The sequence below is a fragment of the Rhodnius prolixus genome, unplaced genomic scaffold, assembly GCF_049639745.1.
Source record: "Rhodnius prolixus isolate KJV_2025 unplaced genomic scaffold, Rpr scaffold_1, whole genome shotgun sequence".
NCBI classification, from domain to species: domain Eukaryota; kingdom Metazoa; phylum Arthropoda; class Insecta; order Hemiptera; family Reduviidae; genus Rhodnius; species Rhodnius prolixus.
In genome coordinates this window covers 47,842,113-47,867,209 of record NW_027411581.1, presented here as the reverse complement: position 1 = coordinate 47,867,209, position 25,097 = coordinate 47,842,113, and the positions used below count along the sequence as shown (strand labels likewise).

The 25,097-nt window shown below is 31.8% G+C and overlaps 1 protein-coding gene and 1 long non-coding RNA gene across 3 annotated transcripts; one reads left to right on the top strand and one right to left on the bottom strand.

The window, feature by feature from the left end:
• Window positions 1–304: 304 nt before the first annotated feature.
• LOC141448895 (alanine aminotransferase 1) lies at window positions 305–23,379 on the bottom strand. 2 transcript variants are annotated; one of them, XM_074117748.1, is made up of 10 exons: window positions 23,092–23,349; window positions 12,643–12,841; window positions 9,143–9,273; window positions 8,714–8,827; window positions 7,742–7,951; window positions 7,524–7,644; window positions 5,762–5,883; window positions 3,616–3,801; window positions 3,368–3,516; window positions 305–1,085 (listed from the first exon to the last, which is right to left on the bottom strand). In XM_074117748.1, the coding sequence occupies exons 1-10, from the start codon at window positions 23,347–23,349 to the stop codon at window positions 995–997; spliced, it is 1,581 nt and encodes a 526-aa protein (XP_073973849.1). In that variant the 3' UTR covers window positions 305–994. The 2 variants fall into 2 exon arrangements, 1 of the variants encoding a protein (XP_073973849.1); XR_012455250.1 differs by lacking the exon at window positions 305–1,085 and adding an exon at window positions 5,473–5,576 and having other exon boundaries at window positions 3,376–3,516; window positions 23,092–23,379.
• On the top strand, window positions 10,214–19,734 carry LOC141449031 (uncharacterized). Its single transcript, XR_012455304.1, has 3 exons — window positions 10,214–11,268; window positions 11,375–11,593; window positions 14,904–19,734. It is a non-coding gene; the product is annotated as an uncharacterized lncRNA (long non-coding RNA).
• Window positions 23,380–25,097: the final 1,718 nt, after the last annotated feature.

Genomic DNA, 25,097 nt, shown 5'->3' with positions numbered 1-25,097 from the left:
ACTATAATAATTACGGTGAGAAGTACAGGAAAGAGTATAACCGGAAAAGTGGAACAAAAAATGAATTTGGAAAAATATCTTCATTTGGCTCCCCTGTAAAATTTACTTTTTGTGACATGGTGCCTTTTCCCTCCGAGGTACAGATATATATATATTATTATTGCAACTATATTTAAAATGATGCAGCGATTTAAGATATGATAAGCAATATCTCTAAACCAAAAATATCTCAATAATCAAACTTCCTTAATTCATCTATTAAACCGCTGACTCGATAAGGGCAAAAACAGAATGTCAAAATGTGTACAATTACTGGATTTATTAAAATATACCAATTTTACACTTCTAAAATTTAAATGCGAAATTCTTTTTCACTGTTGGTGCAACATAAAGTATTTGTAAAATAATTGTGATTTTTGAACAATTTTTAAATTAATGATTCAAATCAATTTTCTTTCTTTTTATAAAACTATTATTTACTAAAACATTTTAAATAAATCAAGAAAAAAGTTTAATTCTTTTATCTTGTGAGCCAACCCCTAAAAAAGAGTAAATGGTTACTTAAAATTCTACATCATATACATTGCATCTACAGATAATGAAAGTTATGCTTTGCAACAACGTTAATTGTTACCCATGAGCTCGTTTTTTTTACTGGTTTCGAATTTACATTCATAAACAGATATAAATTCATTTGTTTGGAGTGGAAAATTGATTTCAACTAAACTTACATTTACACCAAACTAATGAATTAACCTCTGATTAAAAATGAAAATCCATAACTGGTCAGAAACAACTAAAACGATCGTACTATACAGATAAAACCAACGTCATTTAGTACAGCGGATCCAACCATATTTTCACTATTATCCTAGGCACCAATATTATTAAATTTTAAGAACAGCACAGTAGTTGAATAAATAATATAAATTAGTGATTATAAAAAATAAAATTTAACAAAAACAATAACAAATACATATTTTGATAAATAAACTTATTTATATTCTGCTACAAATTTTTCATGGAATTTTCTGAAAGTCTGCAACATGTCTTTCAATTTATCAGGCTGAGGCAGAATCGTTGTCCTGAAAATAATAAAGTGATAAGAATCAAATCTTGAAAAAATAAATTTTATTAGTATTTTGTAAAGAAAAAGTAACCAATTTTAAACTTAATGAAATAAAAGAACAAAACATTTATATAACCAGTATAATGCAAACCTATAATTTCTCTAAGCACCCTGCTGATTAGTAAAATTTCAGATGAGAATACTACGAAGACTTTCTCTTACTACTATTATTGCACAATACTTTTTTTAGGGAAACAGAACTTTTTTTCAATTGCACATTGGAAATGAATTAAAATAAGCAAAGGAATGTCCGCAATAGGCTGACTCCTTTGTTGTTACAACTATGATTTCACAGAATCCCGAAAAAATTCTACCAGTAAAAATTACATAATACACAAATGAAGTTTTCCTACAGAAATGGTGCACAATAAGAATGATGTTTAAAAAAGATAAAATAAAAACAAAATAATCGTTGCAAGAAAAACCACCAATTTACCACTTTAAAGTTACAGAAAAAAATTATTTAAGAAATAAATACCCTTTTTGCTGATAGTTTAGATTAAAAACGGTGGTTCCAATGATAACAAATAAAATGATAAGGTAAATGTTGCGATATGCAAGTTAACAGAGCTTTAACATGAACATGTTAAAACTGGATATTAGTCTCAATATCCATGACAGATACTGGAATATTGAATCCTACATCCCAGCTATCTCATTTTCAGTGCGAAAGACAGTACATCTGAATCTAAATTGGTTCCTGTCACTAAAGTGCGTCTCTTGTAATCAGACCACCGGAGGTTTAAATGTATTAATCACAGATCTTAGATATTATTATTTATAGTTACTGGATTATTATTTGGTATTATTGACTTAGCTAGAGAATGTATCCCTAAAACTGCAAATACAACAAAGAGTATTCCTGTCCCAAGATGGACTTCAGAAATAGATAAGCCGTTAAAAACAAGAAGAAACTCTTGAATAAGTGATTCCAACTTAAATAATATAAAAGAGTTTGAACACTGGAGGGTAAAAGAAAGAAAAATAAAGCAAAAAACAATTTCTATACTTATCATTAATAACAGCCTAATAAAAAACCCTACAGAAGTAGCAAAATACTGGGCAGATTTGTTTGGGAACATCAATCCAGTTTGGGACCAATGGATCCAGATATACTGATGACTTCAGGTTTACAATTAGAGCCCATAGATTTTTTAACAACTAAACAATTGGAATATAATTAATGTTCCATCTTAGAAGAACTTTATTTTGTCCTCAAAAAACAAAATTAACAGCTCTGGAGGTGACCAAAACTTATACAATCTGCCTGATACTGGCGAAATACAGTTCAGTTTTCTCTGGAAGGATAACATATTTCCTACAAAATGGGTTAGAAGCCATCATCATCCCTACACCAAGGAGTAAAGATGGTACGTCACAGGTTACTGACTATCGAACCTACTTCATTGACTTCATGAATGGGCAAAGTATATGAGTCGATGATCCATTTCCAACTACTGTGGATAATAGAAAAGTTTAAATTTATAACCTCTTATCAATTTGGGTTAAGGAAGAGGCACTGCACGGTAGACCAGCCGGCAATGTTAGAGAATAGATTTAGAAATGATTTAGAAAAAGCTTAAAACACCATATGAAGGCATTCATTTCTGCAAAAATTAGTTAAGTGGTGGTTTAACATAAATTTCCTTTAAAAGAGGTTTTTTTAAAAGGACGAACGTTTGGAGTCAGTGTAGTTTACAGTCAACGCCCAATCTACATCGAGATCACAATTGACTAGTGCATGCCAGAGATCCGGTTCAAGTTATTGGTTATTCCTCAAGCAATCAATGATGAGGTAGATAATCTAGGGCCAAGTATTTGTTGACGTCTTGGCTATCAAGGTACGTAGCAAATATGTCATCCCAAAGTTGAAATGATAGGTTACCACTTTTCTTGTGAAAAAACGGTTACCATACACTGGAAGAAATGGAAAAATATCGTGACAGACTTGTTCATAAACACGGATGAAACTAAGTTAGAAAATGAGGATGGCTACGCTTGAGTATTTGAGGTCACCAAACCAAATCTAATCATAATAGATACTGAGAGAAATTTTCTAGAAAAGAAACAATAATAAACCAAATAATAATAAACGCGGACAAATAATCAGAATAGAAAAAAATAATTAGGGCGTGGAGCCCAATGGGCATATTTTGGATGATTTAAAGTAAAACACACCTCAATATTTATTATCGAACTAAGTTATATGCTCTTAGCGTAATTTTAACTTTAACAAACCTGAAGTGATATGTCCCAGGCCTTTGCCCAAATCCAGTGCCTGGGACAATACAAATTCCAGTTTGTTCCAAAAGCTGAAATGCGTAGAATACATCAGGTTGCTGTCCCACAGACTTCGCCTTTTCAATTGCTTTCTGAGGTAATTGTAGCTAAAAAATAATTTTAATTATTAGTTTAACTTTTTTTTTATTATTTAATTGAAATATACTTTTATGGTACAGTTACATTAATGTTTGTTACTCACTTACCCTTGGAAATGCATACATGGCTCCCTGAACTATCTGACAACTAAAGCCTTCGAAGCTATTAAAGGTATCTGCAACTAGTTTCGCTCTTTCCTTTAAAGAATCCAACACACTTTTCTTTTCTTTCATAAAAAGTTCGTAAGAGTTTTCTCCTGGCATTGGTGGACGTACAACGCAATCCATAACAGTCTGTATTTTAGGAAGATAGAATATAATTACTTAGCTGCAATTATAATCTTATTTCAATACCTCATGAATCTAATAAATTATTATTTTTTCTGTAGTGGTCAATAATTCTAAAAACTAGAAACGTTACAAACTAAAAAGTTTAAAACAGAACATAACGTCAATAATAAAATAATCTCAGAACACCTCCTTTTATAGATTTCAATCGTCCCCCTACAACCGCCCCACAACGCCCACAAAGACGATCTAGTAGGACGATTTTGTACGTCGTTTTTCTAGTGAAAATTGGTGTTGGGCCCGGTATAAAACATTTTCAGTTTGTTTCCCCACCACATCAACAGTAAATCGTGTTCTTACGTTACGTTTCCTTTTTCATTAAATCACCCTCCCATAAAACAATTTCAATGTTAAAATTATTGTAGCATATTGACAATTATTTATTGATAGGCAAAAGGCTACCTGCGGTCAAGTTGGTCAAGTTTCAAAAATCGAAAAGACCAGCTCAGAAGCATTGCTCAGAGGATCAATGTAAAGCTTTTTCCATGAACGAACATGAAATCACAGGGAACCGCATGTTTCAGGTAGGAGTTTATTGGGCTTGAAGGCTCCCTCTAATAAATACCTACATACAGAAAATGGATAAATTGTGCATAATTAAATGCTTTACTTTTCTCTTGATTTCTCCAATATCTTATTAGTTTAATATAAGAGCGTCCAAATTTTGAGTTCTGACTGTTTGGTGCACTGCCAGCCACCGAACAAGGAAGCTGTAAGAGGTACACCAAGAAAGAAATAATAAAAGTATTATTTATATTTGTATTCAGGATATCTAAAAGGAATGCCAGGAAACAGAGTTGCAAAGACAGTGCTGCAACGGAAAAGAGGCAGATCCAGAATTATCTGAAGGAGTGGATGTTAGCTAAAAATGGATTCAGTCGCTGTTTGAGAGGAAGATGTGGATTAGAATTTTGAAAGAGACAAAATTTATTCACAGTTGACCGTTGGGGTGTTTGTTTTAATGATTAGGTGATCCTTATTTTTTGCCAGAGGACTCCTCATTTCCAGAAAGTGGGAAAAATAGATGTTGTTATTTTAGAAGCTACTTAAAACTTTGTTTTCAGTCAAATTTCTATCCCTTTAAATCAAGTAAGGTTAATGGAAGGAAACCGATCACCATCATAAATGGAAAGCACGCATTATTTCTTGGTTTCAAAACGTAATTAGGCAGAGGGATCCAACATCGCCGTTTGTGTTTTAGCTACCTACTTTTCAAGGTTTGTAAAGATCTACAAAGATCTATTTTCAATAGAACTTCCCACATTTTAAAATTTTGCGAACGTTGTGGCAAGATCAGTGGCCACTATCAAAGTAAACTAATTTGTACTTTATCAAGCACCTTAATCCCCAATCTAAACTAAGAGTTAACAACGAAAGCACTTAATGAATTTCAGTTAAAAGTGCTTGAAACAATAGTGTTTCTCACTCTACATTATAATTTTAATTTTCCAACAGTAAAACGAACGCCGTAAGTTCGACACCAAATGAAAATTGCATGCAAGTTGAATTTGGATATTGCTGTATCAACGCAATTAATTCGCGGTGCGGATGCCGCAAGCATTCGCATTTAGCTAAGTCAAAGGGTAATAAATAAGGAAAGTACTATTTGTACCTTACCCGGAATTGCAATGTGTAGGCTGAGGGCGCATTTTTGATTTACCCTTCAAGCAATTCAATTCCGGGAATGAAAGAAGTTGCACTGGATTCTTAATACTGTTTTCCTGGAATTTGTTAAATAATTAGCTGATAAATCAATGGCGCAGTCGCATTCTACTGTTTATTAATAGGATCACGGGAACCAATGCTTCGAAAATATTTCTTTCCATTTTATTCTCAAATTAATTATTACAAAGAATTTTTTACACACACACACACACACACAACAAACTATCAGAATCTCATTTACCTGGCCTAAAACGGTGGGGCACAGCATTGTCGATATTAATTTATGAAGCATAGCTTTAACGTCAGATTCTAAATTAATAATTTCACAGTAACCTCCTCGGAGACCACACTCGCCCATATAACCTAATTAAGAGAATAAAATTATTATTACGTATTGTAATAATGATAAAAAAAATCATGTAGCATTATTGTGGAGCAATCTGCCGACAATTTTTCCTTGGTGTAAATTACCACAAAAAAATAATGAACTTAAATATCCGTATTTGCCAAACGTAAAAAAAGTGTCCTAATTTCCTTTTCCATATCTTCTCAATGATTAAATAGACCAAACAATTTTAAATTTCATTTTTGGATTTCCTTGGGCTGTACATAAACAAACGACTCACGTGGAACCCATACACTAGTCTTAAAAGACAAGCAATGACAAAAGGTGCAAAACTGCTATACAGACTACTTGACGACACTCCAAATTGCCCATAGATCTGAAACGCTTAATATACAACACTATTCTCAAACCTATGTGGACTTACGGACTAGAGCTGTGGGGTTCAGCCAAACCTACAAACATACGGACAGAAAAAACATTTCAGACAAAAAACCTCCTGTCTAAGTAACTAACCTCACTCTTCACAACGACTTCAACATTCCATCCGTACAACAACTCGCCTAGACTAAATATCAAAAGTTCCATACTGCTCTCTCTACTTGCTCTAATCCTCTCTTACTGTCTCTCGCCTCCTCTGACACTCCTAACAATCCTTCTCGCCGACTGAATCTTCAATGGCCCCGCGACTTCCTTGCAGTCTGAATACCTAAACGTCATTATTCTCCTATAGAGAGTGCTACCGCCGGGTAGTTTCTCTCCTCTTGCTCTTCTCGCACCAGTTCATCATATTTATTCATTTTATACATGTATACAGATTGTAAATTACTAAATAAATAATAATAAAAAAAATTAGATTTAAAATAATGAATTATCTGCTACAAGTTATGACAATATTTGGTAGTGGCGCTTTATTAGCAAAATTTCTTACACCGGTTAAACACCTAAATGCTTCTCTGTCTCTTCCTCTAATATGCGTATCTTGTCCAGTTCGAAATGTTTACTGCTCTTTGAAAAAATCTTATATTTAACTCGTTTTTTAGTAGTGCTTACCTTTTATGTGTCAGAAATATGGGGCCTTGAGTAAGATTATTGTAAATTGTACGAAAAATATTGTATTTATTATACTACTAAACATTTTATTAAAAGTATGGTAGGATACATATTTACAGGCTGTCAGCAAGTGTCAAGCAAGACGGGAACAAAGATGAAGTCCAAATCTTTAAATCTCAACACCAAACTTATTAATCTGCTCTGAGATGGATGAAAAACCGAAAACGGTCAGGGATGCAATAAACATGCGAGCTACGACAGGTACAATCAAAGATATTATCAAGTACTGCTGACCTACCCACATTTAAAAAACAGAAGTGATTGAATGCGAAAATTAAACCCAGCATTTGTTTAAAGAACATTTGTTCAAAAGAATTAAATGGATAGAATTCTAGTAGTATTTCTACATCTTAAAGAAAAAGAAGCAAAAAAGTAAGTGCCCTGGACAATACGGTTCTCTTAAGTCTTTTAATTATATATATTACAGTAAGAGAAAGTCGTGAAGAGCTTCCACATCATTTTTTTTTTTTAATTAAGCAAACAAAATCCTGAAATATTATTTGATAGAATGATTTAAGTTGAAGTTAATGAAAACTTTTGACCATACCTTTAGAGCAAGACATAAACGAAGCCAGTTCCATTTCGGAATAAGGAGGTCCCATTTCTCGCATCACTTTTTTCATTGAAAAAAATTTACTTTTAGGATCATAGACGTTATCTTGATAAACCTATAAATTGATTAAGAAATGAAATGACAAATACATCTTTTTTGGGCAACAGGCAATTATTAAAAAGATACAAGAAATCTTGGAAATAAGATCTTACTTCATCTGAAAAAAGAAATAGTCGCTCATTGTAGGCAAATTTGATAATGTCCTCTATGTTTTTCTTCGTTAATACTTGGCCAGTAGGATTGCCAGGATTTATCACGACTATACCACGAGGATAACATTTCTTTTTACCTCCTTCTAAAGCACGTCTCAGTTCTGGTATTTCTAAAGACCAGTTATTTTCCTCATTAAGGTAGTAGCCAATCTAAAATCGTTAATTTTAATTGAGAAATCTGATGAGAGGCACGATGAATTTTCTATACATAGCAATATCGCGGGAGAGAGGGAAGGGATTAGCTCACAGGTTAGCACGTGGTTCTAACACGGAAAACCGCTGGGCCTTAAATTTTCTCTTTCTAAGAGTTTCTTGCAGCTCACTGCATCAAGAGAACACAAGAGTCTGAATAGATTTAAGAGTAATACTTTCAAGCAATATTAAAATGTGAATATAAAGAGTAGTTACTTGTTATTTGTTAATATAAAGGTGCAAAAATCTTCATTAGTGTATAGCTTGGAGGCAAATTGCTTCAAAAACCAAGTGAAAGAATTAATTAAAAAACTAAATTTTTTATTTAAAAGCACAGAGAGTATCTCCGAATTCCATGGCAAACAAATTTTTTTTTGCGACTTGGATAGAAACTGCATCATCTAATGGAGGGCGATTATCCCAGAACATACTGCTCTCTCCAGCCCTAGCTTACATCCACAAAGGTACATGCACCGTTGTTCTTGCCGACGAAAACATTCACATAAACGTGCACGTACTTTTAAGAAGACCATACACTGAAACATGCTATTCATGTTCTGAGAACCAAAACTCGTATTCTAATGAAAACTCAATTTTGAAAATTTATCAGTATCACTACAGTACCTCTTTTAACAAATAGCAATAAAATGTTATAGTATTAGCAAGGCATTTTATTTAATAGTAACCAGATATAAAAAGAATCATTAACTTGAAACTTACTTGGTGCATGTTGAATTCAGAAAGTGTGGCCGAATAAAGAGGATACTGAGGAATTGGAATCATAATACCTGGCTTTTTTCCATCGACATCTGCTATCAATAATTTCAGCACATTCTATCCAGAGAAGAAAAACATTAAGGTATATGATTTATCAATAATTTTCTTTAAATTATTTGAATTAGTAACATATTAACTCCACAACTGAGTTCTTTTTGTCAAAACCATTTTGATTTAGAAAGCATATGAATAAGTCGGACAGAAATGTAAAAGGTAGATAATTCTAAAGCATTAAAAAGTAATTTATGAAATTCAGTATTTTACAAGCACTTGTTTAGGACTTAGCTCTTCGACAGTTAATATTTATCTGCAAACTCGAACTAAAAATTTTAATTTTCATAAAAATGTTTCTTTTAAACGGATTTTACTCACCTTAATTCCATCGGAAGCGCCGGCACAAAGTATAATATCTTCCCAGTTACAAGGAAGACCATCACGCCTTTCAATATATTCGGCCACATTTTTTCTTATAGACTCTATGCCTGGAGAATCTGTATAGGAACCTTTAGGAAATAAAACGTTTATCAATTTCCGAACAATGCGATTTGAGTAGAAATCTTACAACGAGGGACTAAAAGAATTAAATTGGACTTCTTCCCGTAGGTGAATTTCATAATCAACATGGGAGGGGGTAACGAAGAAGATAAGGGAGAATCAAAGCGATTAAGGCGTGTAATAAGTCGATATAAACGAACTTCTTGCTCAACAAGTCTCGGAAAATCTGGACTTACCTCTTGTTATTGCATCTAAAGCGTTTTAGCCCATAATATGTTGTTTTAAACCAAAGAAAACTCCTCACTTCTCCAATAACCTTCGTAACCTTCCCAAGAAAAGAATGTTATTCATAACGTAATATTGTACTCTGGACACTAATTACATGTCATTCACGTTTCAGATGAAATAGTATGAATTGAATTATATTATAAAATAAATTAATGAAAAACGAAATTCGGACATATTGAAGCATTATTTTAAAAAATACTTTACTGCAACAGATCGAAAAATTGGTAGAGGCCAATGCTTTCAAACTCAAAATGCCAGAGAAGGAAGTCGAGATTATGGCGTCCACGGACCCTTGATAAAACTATTTTAGAAATCGAAAAAGCATTAGAAAACTTGCAGTGTCTTAATTTACCGTAATTGGGGCCTGCATGAAACTGTAATGAAGTCTAAAGACGTAGGTCCTATCCACCAAGAATGTCATCTCAGTAAAAGGGTGGAAGTGTATCAAACTTCACAATATTTTTTCTTTTTCTTTTTTAATTTATTTATTTTCACAACTGCAGAATAATTCTGCATCAAGTGAAGCTGATACAACATGATAATGGAATAGATACATGAATACATGAGGGGAGAATTCACCCATTGGTGAAACTCCCAACACAATATTTAATTGCTGATTGTTACATTATATAATTTTTGAGAGTAATAATTATGCTGTGTTTATTGTTATTACAACAATCATTTTTATTTATACTATCTATAATCAAGTACTTAATATAGCTGGACAAAAACTTTTTTCAAATCCATCGAACTTTCGGAATTTTTGGAAATCAATAACACCCTTATATCATTAAAATAATTTTACTGCAATAAAATTTCATTTTATTTAATAGAACTCATTAAATTATTATTTTTTAGACCTTGGGCTGACTAATCGATAAAATATTTTTTGTCAAAATAATATTAAAATTTATACTGCAGCTTCAGAAATAGCATTGTTTTATTTCTTCTAAATGATTCTTACTTAACTTCAATATGAACTTACTTTCATCAAGACAGAACAACTATCACCTATCACGCACACCAAAATAGAAAAAGAGAAAGTTCAAGTTGGTCCACTACTTTCGTGATCTAAATCAAGGTCTAAAAATTCAATTCGCTACATATACGATTTACAAAGGCAAGTGGTTAAGAATGAAGCAAAATTATTTATGCACAAGTACATACATACAAACATAATATAGACTTCATTTATTTGCAAAAACAAAACTCACACAACCTCCTCTCACTACTTACAATTCTAGAGGTTGTCAGTTCACTTTTTCTTCGACCTCAGAATTTAATTCAACAATCCTTATTCTAACTAACCTTACATACCTAGTTCATGAAAATTACATTACTAATAAGCCAAGAATTTCTGATTTCCTCCAGATTAAAACGTGGTTAGGTCCGCAATGCTAGATAAAATAGCGAAGATTAAAACTTAGATTGAAACTAATAAATGAATAAGTTGAATGTTTGGCCCTTGTTACAATTTAAACTGCAATGGTTGCCTGGAGTAAAAAAAAGTGAATTATACGTTTAGTTCACAATTATCTATCAATCTACCGATTAAACTATGAAGTTTGTACGATAGAATCTGAACATTTGAATCACTTTGTTTTGTCGTTAAAATAAATTGACCTAAGACAAATAAACAGAATAATAAATCTGATCATTAAGCTCATTTAAATAATGAAAAGAAAACAGTTCCTTATATTGCTAAGTGAGTCAAAGTAAGTAATTTTTCTCCTTAAACAAAACATATTTTTAATCAAAGTATTTCATTTATCTTTCTGGTATTTTATTTTTCTTTGCCATTTTTTTGATTTTTTTTTTAAGAAACTGATGAGAAAGTAATGTGGTGGACAATGGTCTAAGTGGCCTGGCCTTCACATCATAATAGAGGGCCAGAAAATTGAGGAAACGGGAAGACAGCTTTACTACTCATTTACCAACTGACAATTGACATCTATATTATTTTATATGCTTTGTAGTTATTATTGTTAAAAAAGTGAGTAATAGAAGTATTGTGATGGAATCAGCAAGTCAAATAATAATGTAAGTTTTAACAAAATTTTATAACTAAAAAAACAAAATCTGTTACGAACCTCACATGACCGAATTTTCGGGAAATGTTTCAAGTAAAAGTTGTAATTAGAAGCTTGTTACTCTGTAAAAAGTTTAAATAAAATAAAAACTGTGAGAAAATTTCAAAATAAGGAAGAAATCTATTTCGATAAAGTGACTCTAGCGGTCAGTCGATTTTCTTAACATTTAGAAATTCATTTCTATATTGATTTTTCTGAGTACTATAGTAAGACAGTAAAATAAACGGTAATCGCACTTTAGAGAAAAGCCTGACCACCTCCCTAACCCCGAAGTGCCGTTAATAGGAATTTTCTAGAAAACTGTTTCAAATAAACGTTATAGATATAGTTACATCATATGCAACTAGTCCCAGAAAATCCTAAAAAACTGAAATATTAATTTTTCAAAGTAGTATTTCTGGTTGACAAATTTTGACCAAAACCTAACTGTGACATCTTCTATTGGCACCTAAGCTAAATATCAAATTTGAACTTTTTACGATTTTGCGTTTTTAAGTTAAGGTGAACACTCACATACACAATAAATACACACACTACTAGAGTAAGAGAAAGTCAAAAATAGTTGAAAGAATCATTAGTTAAAACTAATAATAATAACAACCATTTAACAACCAATCGGTTTTTAAAAGATTGGAATTGTTTAGTTACCATTATTGAAAGCTATAATTAAAAAGGTGACACACAATTAGTTCCCTAAGCTCTTATTAAATACACCTACTCGAATAAATTAGTTTTGTAAGATATATTACTTTGATTAGATACCACTCAGTACTTGGAAAACATGCAAAGAGATATCTCCCTAATCATTAAATCATCTAGAGTAATCAAAACAAAAAATGAGCGAATAACGATAAATCTTCCTGTAATACATAAAGCTATATCAACTTATTACCTGTCGTGACTGCTAATCACTATGATTTATCGAAGAAAATCTTATTTACAGCTCAAAAAATATTTTAAATTGCCTCATTAAAAAGTGCTTTACATTACTGTACTAACCTACACTGCTTCCTCTGCAACCAGATAAGATCGTTTTTGCTTTTTCAATAACATCTTTCGGAAATAAATCTGTTTTTATTAGAGCTGGATATGAGACTGCAGCTAATACTTGTCTAATAAAAGTGATGGGCACTTGACCCATAGCGTGGCAATCTCCAATGTTTGCTTTAATCACCTCTTTGAAAGGCTTTTTCTCTCCCTGCAATAAAAAAATATTAATAAAATACCATATGAATTGCAAGTTTCCTGAATTCGTCAAAAGAATTATTGAGGAATAAACTACATTTAAACTAATACTATTATCTTTATCAAATGCTATAATCCAAGTTTAACTATTACACCATAATATACATGGCAGAAACAAGGAACTGAGGATTGATTCTAATGCTACACTCCCTGGGAAACCTATTTTCCAAAAGGGACGACCTTACCTTTTAGTTCAATGCATTTTGTCGTAACGTTTATCCAATGAATTTCCTTGAAGTGCACATTCGAAGGTGTACAAAGTAAATAATGCTCCATCCGTATTCATTTGGTTAAAAACGTTTCCTAGCTAAAAATTATATTTGGAAATATAACATATTGATGCTAGAAATCTGGTGAATACGGCTGAGTTCCAACAGATCGCTCTTCAAGTCCTTCAATTTTCCTATATCCCCCAAAAACATTTGTAAGTTTTGCTAATTGTTCCGATAAATGATAATTCTTTTTTTAGCAAACCAGGCCTTTTGACCCCAACTTGTTTCTAGTTTATTAACTTATTAATCAATTGATCCAGAAGACGTGCATAAGTATTCACCAGTTATTGTTTTTATCCACTGGAAGGTAATTAAAAATTATCAGTTTCTGTTAATTCAGATTACAATTAAGATTCGATTTACAGTCTTCCTGCTTGCAGTGCTTAGTACAAATTCTCTTTGCTAATGGAAAGGGATATATTTGATGACCCATTTTTTTCGCTTTAGTCTTAGGACAAGTACTGATTATTCAGGTGTAAATGTTATAACTTTTTAAATTGATATTAGTTTATTTACTAAGACTAAAGAAAATCATTTTGGGTTATAAAATATATCTTTTGTGATCATTTAACAGAAAACTTTTTTTACTTTCCAGGAAGAACTGGTCATGAATTTTCCAACAGATAAAATAGTAGACTTCGCTTTTTTTTTGTGGACAGCATTCTTTGATTTCAGATCATTATTTTGTTGCTTCATTTATGGCGTGTGACAGAGAAGCCAAGTGGCAAATCGGCTCACAAAATCAGATGGTTTCTTTTTTAAAACGATCAAAACATTGCTGCAAGTTGATAATTTTTTTTTTTTGCACAAAGCTTTCTCACTTTCTCAATCTGTGGCCATCGATCGTACACTCATTAACAGGGTCTGCCGTCATGTATTCTGTTTCGTCAAAATTGATTTCTAGACCCCACTTTGCGTATTTTTCCATCAGCTTCCTCAGCATGTAATTAATGTCTTCCTCATCTTGAGCAATCAGAACCTGATCGTCAGCGAAGAGCAGGTTAGAGAGGTATAATCCTTCTCCGATTTGGATCCCCATTTTGCTACACTTCCTGGTCCACTGTTTCAAACTCATGTCGAGGTAAATTTTGAACAGGACCGGTGACATGCAACATCTTGAAGAAGTCCTTTGCTTGTGGGAAATTCTTCAGAGATCCTCGAGCCCACTCTTACCGCGCATACATTCCCATCATAAATCTTCTTCGTAATGCGGATTACAGATTCACTGATCCCAGATGTTTGAAGGGCGTGCCAAAGCTGTGACCTGGGTACGCTATCATAAGCCTTTTTAAGGTTCACGAAAAGCAACTCGGTGGAAATGCCTTTATCCCGACGCTTCTCTAATAGATGTCGGAGCGTAAAGATCTGATCAACTTTATACATACGTAATAAAGAAACCACTGATCTTCTGTTTCAAAAATTTGCCGGCAAATCTACATCTCATTGTATCTGTTGTTATGTAATATCGATTTTTTAATGAGAAGTTGGCAGCTCTCCAAGCGACTTTTTGAAATTTATATTCTTGTGTTACTACATTACATATCCGTTTAACAATTACAATAGAAAAAAAGCGGCAGCTACAGCGTCTTTAGATCCTGCCAGCTGCAAAAAGTGCACAAATGATTTTCCTTGTGTTTCACTAGAATTCCACCATGTCAGATGAAGTTTTCTTTCTACGCCACTGATGAATTTAAAAATTAAAGTCAAGATTCGCTAATTAATAACCTTTTTCTTGGATTTCAGGGAAATGCATAACTTGAGCAAATACGTTTTACCTGCATTAGGTAAAATTAATGCTGGATGAGAAGTGGATTAGCTAATAATTGATTCGGCTAACCTACTATTTCAGGATAAAATACCAAATGACGACCTTGGCAGGCAGAAAGAGTTGTAAGAAGGGAGTTGACTCCCTTCGCACGTGAGCTGCAATGTGCATCACAAGGTTTTAGAACCCAAATACAATGAAAAATAGTAGTGATAAGGATCTGGTAAGGAAATATTTTATTTATCCTTAGTAGAGGTAGTGAACCAGGCTTGTAGTTAAGTTAGTATATGGTTACACAGGTGGTTATCGATAAGACTGTATTCTAGAGAATTTGTTAAGAAATTAAGCTAGGGAAACAATTTTGGTCATCTTGGTCATATCCTCACTTCATGGTGAGGTCCGATCCTCCGATGCGTACGGGCGAATTTTGATACAATTAAATGTTCAGTCAGTTTGTTGGGGACACTTAACTACTAAGGAAGTCTCATTAGACTAATTAACTGAGCTCAGAAAATTTTTGGGCGTATACAAAGATTGTGTTTTCTGGGAGTATCGATCAATTGAGTATTAGGATGAATGATGACTAGATGAGAAGACGTGTTTGGTATATGTACGGACTTGCCTCTTACAGTCAAGAGAAGGAGCAAAAGCAGGACCAATCTAATAAAAATTACTGGTAGAACTATATCCTTTCCAAAAATCTAAATGAAAGAACAGAACCTGAAAAACAAAGTGTACTGGAAGATTTCTGAGAAGTTTTTGGAAAAGCAAAGAAGGGGATAAGAAATAAATATGGGACTATCATGGAAGAGATTCTATTAAAATTGTAGAGGAACTCCAAATCTCGAAGCCGCTTATGGTCATATCATCCTAATTTGCATTGGAAAAAGACGGTAATTATCGATCGGAGATAAAGATATTTTTGACAAGTTGCACCAGGTACTTACCTGCAGCTTAATATGAGAGTATTCTCTATGGAGAATTTCGTTATTTTGCATCTCCTGACAATGACAGAAGACTAGCATGCTAAGTTTTGACGGAGGTAAGAATGAATTAAGCCATTGAATTGTTTCATAAATTCTAATCAACTAGCACAGTAATAATATTATCCCACCAAGGTCAACGAAAGCTGGAATGCAACGGAAAGTGTTCTGGCTTAAGATTGTGAAGAATTACATAAGTACTAGTATTCCAAGAACTTGGAGATACACTAGAGTGACCTTTATTATACAACTGGAAAGAATTTACAATGCCGATTCCAAAGTATGCAGTGACATCAGCCTTATCTCCTTTAACTTAAAGGGATTAGAGGAAATCGTTGAATAGTCGACAGATTTTTGATAAATGATAGTGTTTTATTCAATACTACACATAGGAATTATGTACATTTGCAATGGTAAGTCAACTGAGAAAGTACAGCACAATCTCATTGACAGAAACGATATATTAGAAGAAAGAAAATGCTTTGGGGATGCTTCTTAGATAGAGATTACCTGTTACAAAGGAGAGAATTGGGTCAGTTTTGCAGAGAATCATACTCGGAGAAGATAACTGTATTTTTGAAATGTATTGCTTAACAAAGTTTAAGGAATGTGGAGTTAGAGGTTCGGCAAGAGATTTTTCTTCAGAAAGGAAGCTTATCTCCGTTTTTGTGGTAGATATGATGGGCTGTACATGCAAGTGTGTCCAATGAGAAGAAAATACCTCAGTTCTTTGTGTATCAACAGGTTTCAGAAACAAAAGGAAAATCGCCTTTCTTTTTTGCCAATTATATTATAAAAACTATATGTTTTTTAATTTTGTTGTGTGCTCAATGTAATTATGTTTACATAATTATGGGAACAACTTAACCATAACGGTATCTACAACAAATTTAATGTTTCTACTTTCTTGTATTTTCAAACATTTACGTACTAAAATTCCCTGGAAAACAGTTAAATGTAATTAATACGTTTTATTAATAAGCACAAATATGTAGACCTTTTGGAATAAATACTGTTATGTGGACTATGGAACATTATCAGTCGTATCTTGTCATTTCTTATCATCAATATTAATTTTTCATGTTTAAATAACAGTTCACTTAACTACTACACTGTTTTAAAACATATTCAGGTTAACGCAATGGGATAAATTCTCATTTCTGATTATAGCTGATTTCGAAAAACTCCAAAATTTGAATTTTTCTCAGATCAAAATTTTTAATTCTCTTTTTCTAATAAATAAAGAATAACTTTTTTCTATAATTCATAACAAATAAAGTTTGAATATATGTTGGAATTCCAAATTTCTACATTAAAGGAGTCCAAGAAAACAATTATTTTGTTGAATGAAAACATTTTCCTGGTATCTAATTTTTTGTTTTTTTATAACTTCAGTTATACGTTTTACTTCACTTCCTACAAGTTTATTAATCATGGGGATAATGTAAAAAATTGTTTTTGTGGACCTAACGAACTTATATTTTTGTAAAATAAATTAACAACCTAAATTCATTGTCAATTCGCGTCATTCACTATACAAAAAAAAAAAAAAAATACTCAGTAATACCTTAGTATGTACCTTAGTATACTGAATGTAGAATGCTTAATAAAAACGGATGGAGTTTGGGATCCAGAGACAGGGAAAGCTGCTCTCAGATGGGCATGCATGCCCTTCCCTTACTTTTAGGTACTCTTAGCTTTACATTAAGGTAAGCGATAACTTAATATAAGTTCATTGAGAACTTTTCCAAAAACTAATTTTCCTACAAATCATTAAAAAAAAATTTAGATAGGCTTTCTCATCTTTTAATCAAATAGGAAGGAGTGATAGAAAAAATTGGTAAGAGAGGTGTAAATTTTGCTCAGATATACTTATAAGGCGCTTTTTAAATTTCAAATTTAAATATTTCTTTAACTGATAATTAAAGATTATATTCTGCTTTTAGAAAAATACATAACCTGAAATAGTCGAAATACCCACAATAATAAATAACAGCATGCAATAATAATTATTTCCGTCAATATTACAAGTAAACAAATCTGTAAAAAACAACAGTTTAATAAACAGAAAAAATATCGATAAAGTGTTGTAAATAAATAATTTATCTTTTAAACTGGTGACCTTAGATGTAAAATACACTATTTTTTAAATCCAGAGTCTAGACACGATTCATATATATGTTATGTGGGTTGACTAGGAAGATGGGAATTTATTTTTAAGAACATAGACTTTTATTGTTCGTCCAAGTTTCATAGGAGGTAGCTGCGACTCGCTTCTCACGCTTAATAATGCCGTAGCACTCACTGGATGTTTATGAAAAAAATTTAGTATTTTTAAAAACAATAGTAGCAGAAAGATTAAACTGGGCATACTAAACAACCTACTTTCCTGCTGTATTTGAGAGGATTTTAATTTAAATTGTGCAACAATAGTAATGATTCTATGTAATTTTTTTTTAGTTATTGCAGAATGAAATTAGATTTGATATTGAAGTTTAATTTCTATTTGAAATTTCGAAATGCACTACCTTTCCTTTTTTATGATTGAATAAATGATTTGATCGACGACATGCAAAATGTTCAGTTTGGAACAGAAATGAATTTTTTCTATAACTTTCTGACAATCCGCCTAATACTAATAGTATAATCTAATTCTAAATAAGTTTGAAATATGATGGTGAAAACAAATGGTAAAAAGAAACGAATGGTAAAAAGAAATCGGGATGACTAGTCTGCTTTGAAAATATTACTGCAAGGCTGATGACTCTTTCAGAAGTGGCCTAATAAAGGAATTTAATTATTGAAAATAAAAAGTTTTGTTAATTTTTTCTATCTATTTATCTGCTTTTTTTTCTTTTTTTTAAAAAAAATAGGACATAAGAGGACCTATTAGAAGACTAGCCATCTTCCAGGAGATGTGAAAATAAAATTTATTAAATAAATGAGACTGATCAACACGTTCAAAGAAAATCATTGCAGCCATTTTTCAAGTAAATTTTAAAAATTTGAAAAAATCCGTATAGTAAGGTGTCTTTTTTTGTTAGTTTTTTTTTTTTTTTTAATGGAATTCTCTTCAAACTTAAAAATTTTAGCTCAATTAACCTTTGTAAAAGAGGCACGAACTTTCACTATACTAAATTGATACTTTAAGGAAATAAAAGAAAGAACAAATAATCAGTACTTATTATTGGATTTACATTAATGTTCCACTTTGTCTATATATCTTGATTGACTGATTGGTACGCTGTGTGTCTAGCAACCCGATCTATTTGGGCAGCACCCTTTGTTTTGCAAATATTTGCATTAAAATGTTTCTCTCTCTTCTGATATATTATAATAATATTATAACCAAGAATATAATTACATTCGCATTTTGTGGAGCTTATAGACCCTTCTGAGGGCTTTTGACCAATGTGCGTCTACGTTTTTTTCATACACATTTCTAAAAGTTTCAACTTAAGACTTTTTTCTTCTTCTTATTTCAGGCTTCGTTTGTTTTTTTTTAAACTAGGTTTTCTTGCAGATCAGATTTTTTTTACAAAAAAAATAGTCCCAACGATTTTTCTTAAACATCGCGCATTATTTCTCACCTAAATGCAAACGCATTTCACACTTTTTTTTTCAGATAATTTACTTCTTCGCTATTTTTACAGACCCTTTTTACACCCTCAAGGATCTATACGCCCCTCCAGCTAGTTATATGAGTAAACTACATTAACACTAAAATTTTTGCCAAAATTAATATTTTCTTCATCGAGCTTTCGACCTTTGGAAATAATCAGTCGCAAAAAAAAAAAAAAAAAGAACAGTAATCTATATTGTAAAACTGATTAACAATCATTGTCACAATAGAAATTTGTTTAAGTGTGAACTCCAGATTTTTAATAAGGATCTATTGGCGAGTGTAGTTTGTTCTTTCTCAGCGGTTAGAGTCAAGCCACGCCCTCAAAATCCATAAAATCAACATCAACATACTTTCCAGAAAATGTCTCAAACTGCTAAAAATAATTTTTTTCAAAAATTATTAAATAAAGAGATGTAAATAAGACGTTTATGAGAACTTCTAAACAATATAAGAATCAGATCTGTAAAATCCCTCTATCGGTTAAACGATGTTGACAACGTTAAATATCATCATTAAAGGTAGCATGAAAGTAAATTGTTTAGTAGTATTAAAAATAAAAAGTAATGCCTAATTTTTCGGGTGGGCTTTACATCAACTAATTACGTGTCGTGGAAGGAGACGACTAGAAAGCAAACATACTTCATAATAAAGTTCTCATATAAATCAATACCAAAAAAATCCAAGGTCTACACGGGAATCGAATCCAGTACCACAATACTTAGCTTTAAGGGCCTCGCCGCTAACCTCTTGGCTGCCGCAGCTCCTAGGTTGTTTAGTAAGGCACTTAAGAGCATCAGTTTTCAACATTCATTTTATGAAAATAACGAAAAATAAAATACCATTTTGTAAATATGCACTTTTGTTAAGTAGATTTTGGCCTAAACATTAGCATCTGAAAGAACTTAATATCTTATGAATACCCAGTTTGATCTTTTCGCGACTTGTTTCAAGATACCTTATCTTCTCTCACGAACACAATTAATACGTTAATAAATCGCTCCAGTAACATGTTTTTGAGTACTCTTGGAACTTCAAAATGCGCATTTAAGTTTTAAAACTCAATTTCTAAAACTGAAAAGTTCTTAATAATTTCTAGGATGAGAGGCTTAAAAAGATATACAAAATACTAAAAGATAACTTATAGTCATATGTTGGGATGTTAATGTGGTAAAAAGAAGAAACGTTTCTATCCTGACCAGCAAGATGTCTAAATAAAAAAAAAAAATTCAAATTTTAGTCACAGTTCATTTCTTTGTTCTAAAAAAAAAGGTTTTATGTTTTGTTATTTTCTGCTCTTCTCACAATTCAGCTCTCAAAGCACAGTTAATTTAAAAACGACTGTTCGTAGCAGACTATTAATTTACATGTTAAACTAATTATGCTTCTGAAAAATTCAGATATGGAGAACCTTTTGAAGGTTCTTCCGATAATTTTACTGATTAAAGCAATTAGTTATTTATTTTTGGTTATGAGGTGTTAGTATATTACAAAATTATTAGTTGAATGGCCATAATAGTTAATCTTTCATTATTGTAGGTAGGAATAAAGGCAAATGCAAATGAATACAAGGGGGGCGATGTTGTGTCACTATCCCTAATTTCCAAATAATTGTTGAAGAAAAGTGAATTAGAAATACTTTTATTTAAACATTATCAGTTAAGCAAAAACACTATTAAAATTGTGCCCAAGGCATTAATGCAATAGCTTTTTCGCGCGCTGTCTAAGAACCTCTACAGCTCACTGTCCATTTTGGAGAAAACCAATTCTCTGTTTTTTAAGAAAATCCTGAATCTCATTTCATAAAAGATTGGGGAGAAACCTACATATGACTTCAGCTTCATGGTTGTAAAGGACAAATTTTCTTCAGGCATCTCTTGTTTGTTCTTTCTCTTTAATTGCGATCATGCGAAATTTTCATAATTGAGCATACCTACTCATTTATATAATTATATAAATAATTCATTAACTGAATTTATAAACTTAATATTTTTTTATCTATAATTATATCTTCCGTTACAGTCAGAGACGTACAGAAGGGGTTCATTTATTTATTTGCTAAGATTATTATCAGCAGTGCTTTTGTGTGAGCGTTCAGATTGTTTAGGCGCTCTACAATCTGGAAATTGTCCTGGATTATTCGTTAGAAGAGTACTTTAGAGACCATAATAGTAACCTTATTTAAAAAAAGTCTATGGATTTCATCTAATAAAGTGCACAGTATATAACTCTAAAGGTTCGAAGACGATAATCTGAAAGCCTTAGGCCAGTGATTGCGAATCGTTTGGACGGCGTGTCAGTCAAAATTTTGAAAAACTCTAACTTAACTTTGGCGCCGTGTCACATATAGACTTTTTTTGGGGGGCGGGGCGGTCTCCGAGCGCTAGCTCACACTCGTAGGTCACATATACTCACTTGCAGTTACTGATATGAGGAAAGTTTGCCAGATACTTATTCTCAATAAATACCGAAATTTCTTCAAAGTACTCCACAAATCGCCAAAGTATTATTTAACATTATATTTTAATTTTTCATCTCTGTCGATGCGTGTCGTAGGTTCCCAATCATGGCCTTAGGCTACTGTAGAGGATACAAGATATCTTAGAAGTTACAAAAGAAAGTTCTAGAAAATCTCAGTCATGATTTTTCATTGGTGATACTGCTAGCTACTAGTTGTCTAAAGACTATACTAAAAGATCGGTCAATACGTTCTGTGATAGACTTGCATCACAAACCACATCGAAAAATGTGTTTATCATAACCTACTCAAGCACAGTGTCAACTTTTGGATGTCAGAAAATTATATTATCAATTTTTTTTTCAATCAGGAAATGAAGTATTATCTTTTCTCAACGAAATTAATGTTTCAAAAATAATAATTTTTTTGTAAATAACAATATTTTACAACGGTACAGTCAAAATGAGATCAAATCCTATATATTTAATTAAATTAATAATTTAATGAATTTTGAGTGACAGAACACCTCGCTTGCTTTAAAATCTATTTAGATTTATAATGTCTATCGAATAGCCAAAACATTTGTTTACTACCTCTTACTGTATACCATCAAAAATTTGTAAGAATTTTTTTAGCATAATTTTTAAAAATAATAAAAAGTTGACTTAATTATTAAAAGGCATAAAAACAAATTTTGCCTTAATGAATAGAAAAAAATTGAGAGGGGCAATTGTTCACATTATATTAAATTTATAACCAAGATTCTAATTGGATAATATATTACTATTTCTGCACTTGATTTTTAGATTTTATTTCGAGCCAATTTCAAATGGTCATTTGACAGTTTGAAACAACATTTTAGCAAATTATGTACATCCTTTCAAATTAAACTAAATTCATTCAATATTTTATTTACTATATTATTTCAATGATTCGTAAACCGAAAGTACTCGCATTTAAAGGATGTGGTTGGCACTAATCAACGACTACAGTTAATTAATTTCCACAAAGAAACAAAAAATTATAGTGGTTTGTTTTTGTTGTGGTTTGCGTTTTTATAAATATATATCATGTGCTACATTTCAATCTATTAATAAACTTACTGCCTTGAGTTCCTTTTCTATTTGCGAAGACCTCGTCGGGATGGGACCTCTCACTGCATATTCTATTTCTTTAACGTTAGGATTCATATTATTTAAAGTAAGGGTTCTTTGGTGCGGTTGAGCTGACATCTTCCTTATTGCTGTTGTGCACTCAATGGACGACGACTGATAACTGAATATTCGTAACAGATTCAAGCCCAAGCACCCTGACACTTGGGAGCAGGGAAAGTCCTTCACAGTAATTCTAAACGCGTTCATTTTATAACTGCCTTTAAGTAAATAAATCATTCAGACAATTGGGTACATTGCATTAAATTAAACTCCACAGAACAAATTATAGCCTATCATACCTTCGCGACAGCGAGAGTTAGGATACTAACTAGAAACTATATCTAACAACTGCACTGAATGCCAAAATCTACTGAACGCATCATTTATGGAACAATCCCAATTTTGAAATATATACTATATATATAATTATATATATTGAAAATAAATCCCGCATAATTGATGACTTTATGATATTCTTACAAAACCATCAGTTTTAATGGTACATGTATTTAACTCAACATATGTACTTTATCAAAATAAAATTTAAAGTCGGTTAATCAATATTTTTCTAGCCCTTTGCATGAAATCACTTACTACTCTACCTCAAATTATTTTCACCGATGCATTTTTCAATTTTATCAAACGAACTTTTTAGTAAGTAAAAATTTATAAATTTTAAGTATTATATCGAAAAGGTAAATGTGGATAAATAAATTAGTAAATAAATTTCTTATTACTTGATTAAACTGATAAGAAAACGAAATATTTAATTATGGAATAAATGCGGCTTTGATCTGAATTGATCACTTACTAATAAAAACTTAATAAGTAATCAATAATCTTCAAACAGGACCAGCATCGATTACCATAGACCGCTCGTTTAATGGCGAACATTATAAATTGAAATTGTATTGACTGAAAGACGTCCTTGACTAAAAATTTCATCAAAAATCTTAAACATATTTTAGTTAAAGACCGATTTGTATGTAAATTAAAAAAAACCAAACGGTGTAATGATATATTTTACCGCCCCCTCTTCTTTAAAATAGTAATTCAAATAAAGACAGAATTATTTTTACATTTCTTTCATCTTCGTTGAATTTGTCTTAATAAGAGGTGCATTATATATATCCAGTTTTAATACAGCCAAAATTATCAGTGCTAAACAGGAGCTCAGAGTTGATTAAAATTTCTTAGCTCTTCTCTTAACGAACCGTTTATTTTAAATGATTTACTTCAGATTGACTTCCACATTTCAAAATCGATCCTCACATTGATCCGAATCTTAAATAAAATAATAAAAAACTTTATATCCTAACTTATCCTAATATGTCCTTAGCTTTTTACAATAATAGTCTTGTGTAGTCGAGCAACTCATTGGTCAGGAATGTCAAAAAAATGCAGCTTCCTTTTCTACCTTGAGGGCTGAAATTTGCAGTACGAAGGTCTAAAACTTTTAGGCGAACTCACCATAATTACATGGAATTTGTTTATGCTGGTTTTCATCCAATCATCGTGAAATCTTTTCGAAACAATTTCAAATAGGCTGCCAGTCGATCTCATTTCCTAATACAGATACCTTAAGTTCGTTAATTTAAGTTTAATGTTCCAGAAATAGTAATATTCTCAAGCTTGAAGTTCCTGTGAATGTAAATTAATTCCTATTAATAAAATATGGGAATAAATTCCTATTGCCAAAATTGAAGTGTTATGAGTGATAGAAACATTCAGGTCTTCACACAGCTTATTCTAAGGAGTAAATAGAACAACTTGAGGCTAAGGCGTTATCTTTTTTTTTTTAACCCCATAATGCAGATAACCAATATCCAATATATCTAATATTGACATCCAATTTAGCTTGCACTGCAGAATCTCATGTACAATACAATAACTTAAGAACCGAAATGCTTTAAAGAAACGTCATTGTTGATTAGTTTTAGTCTACCTAGTAGATT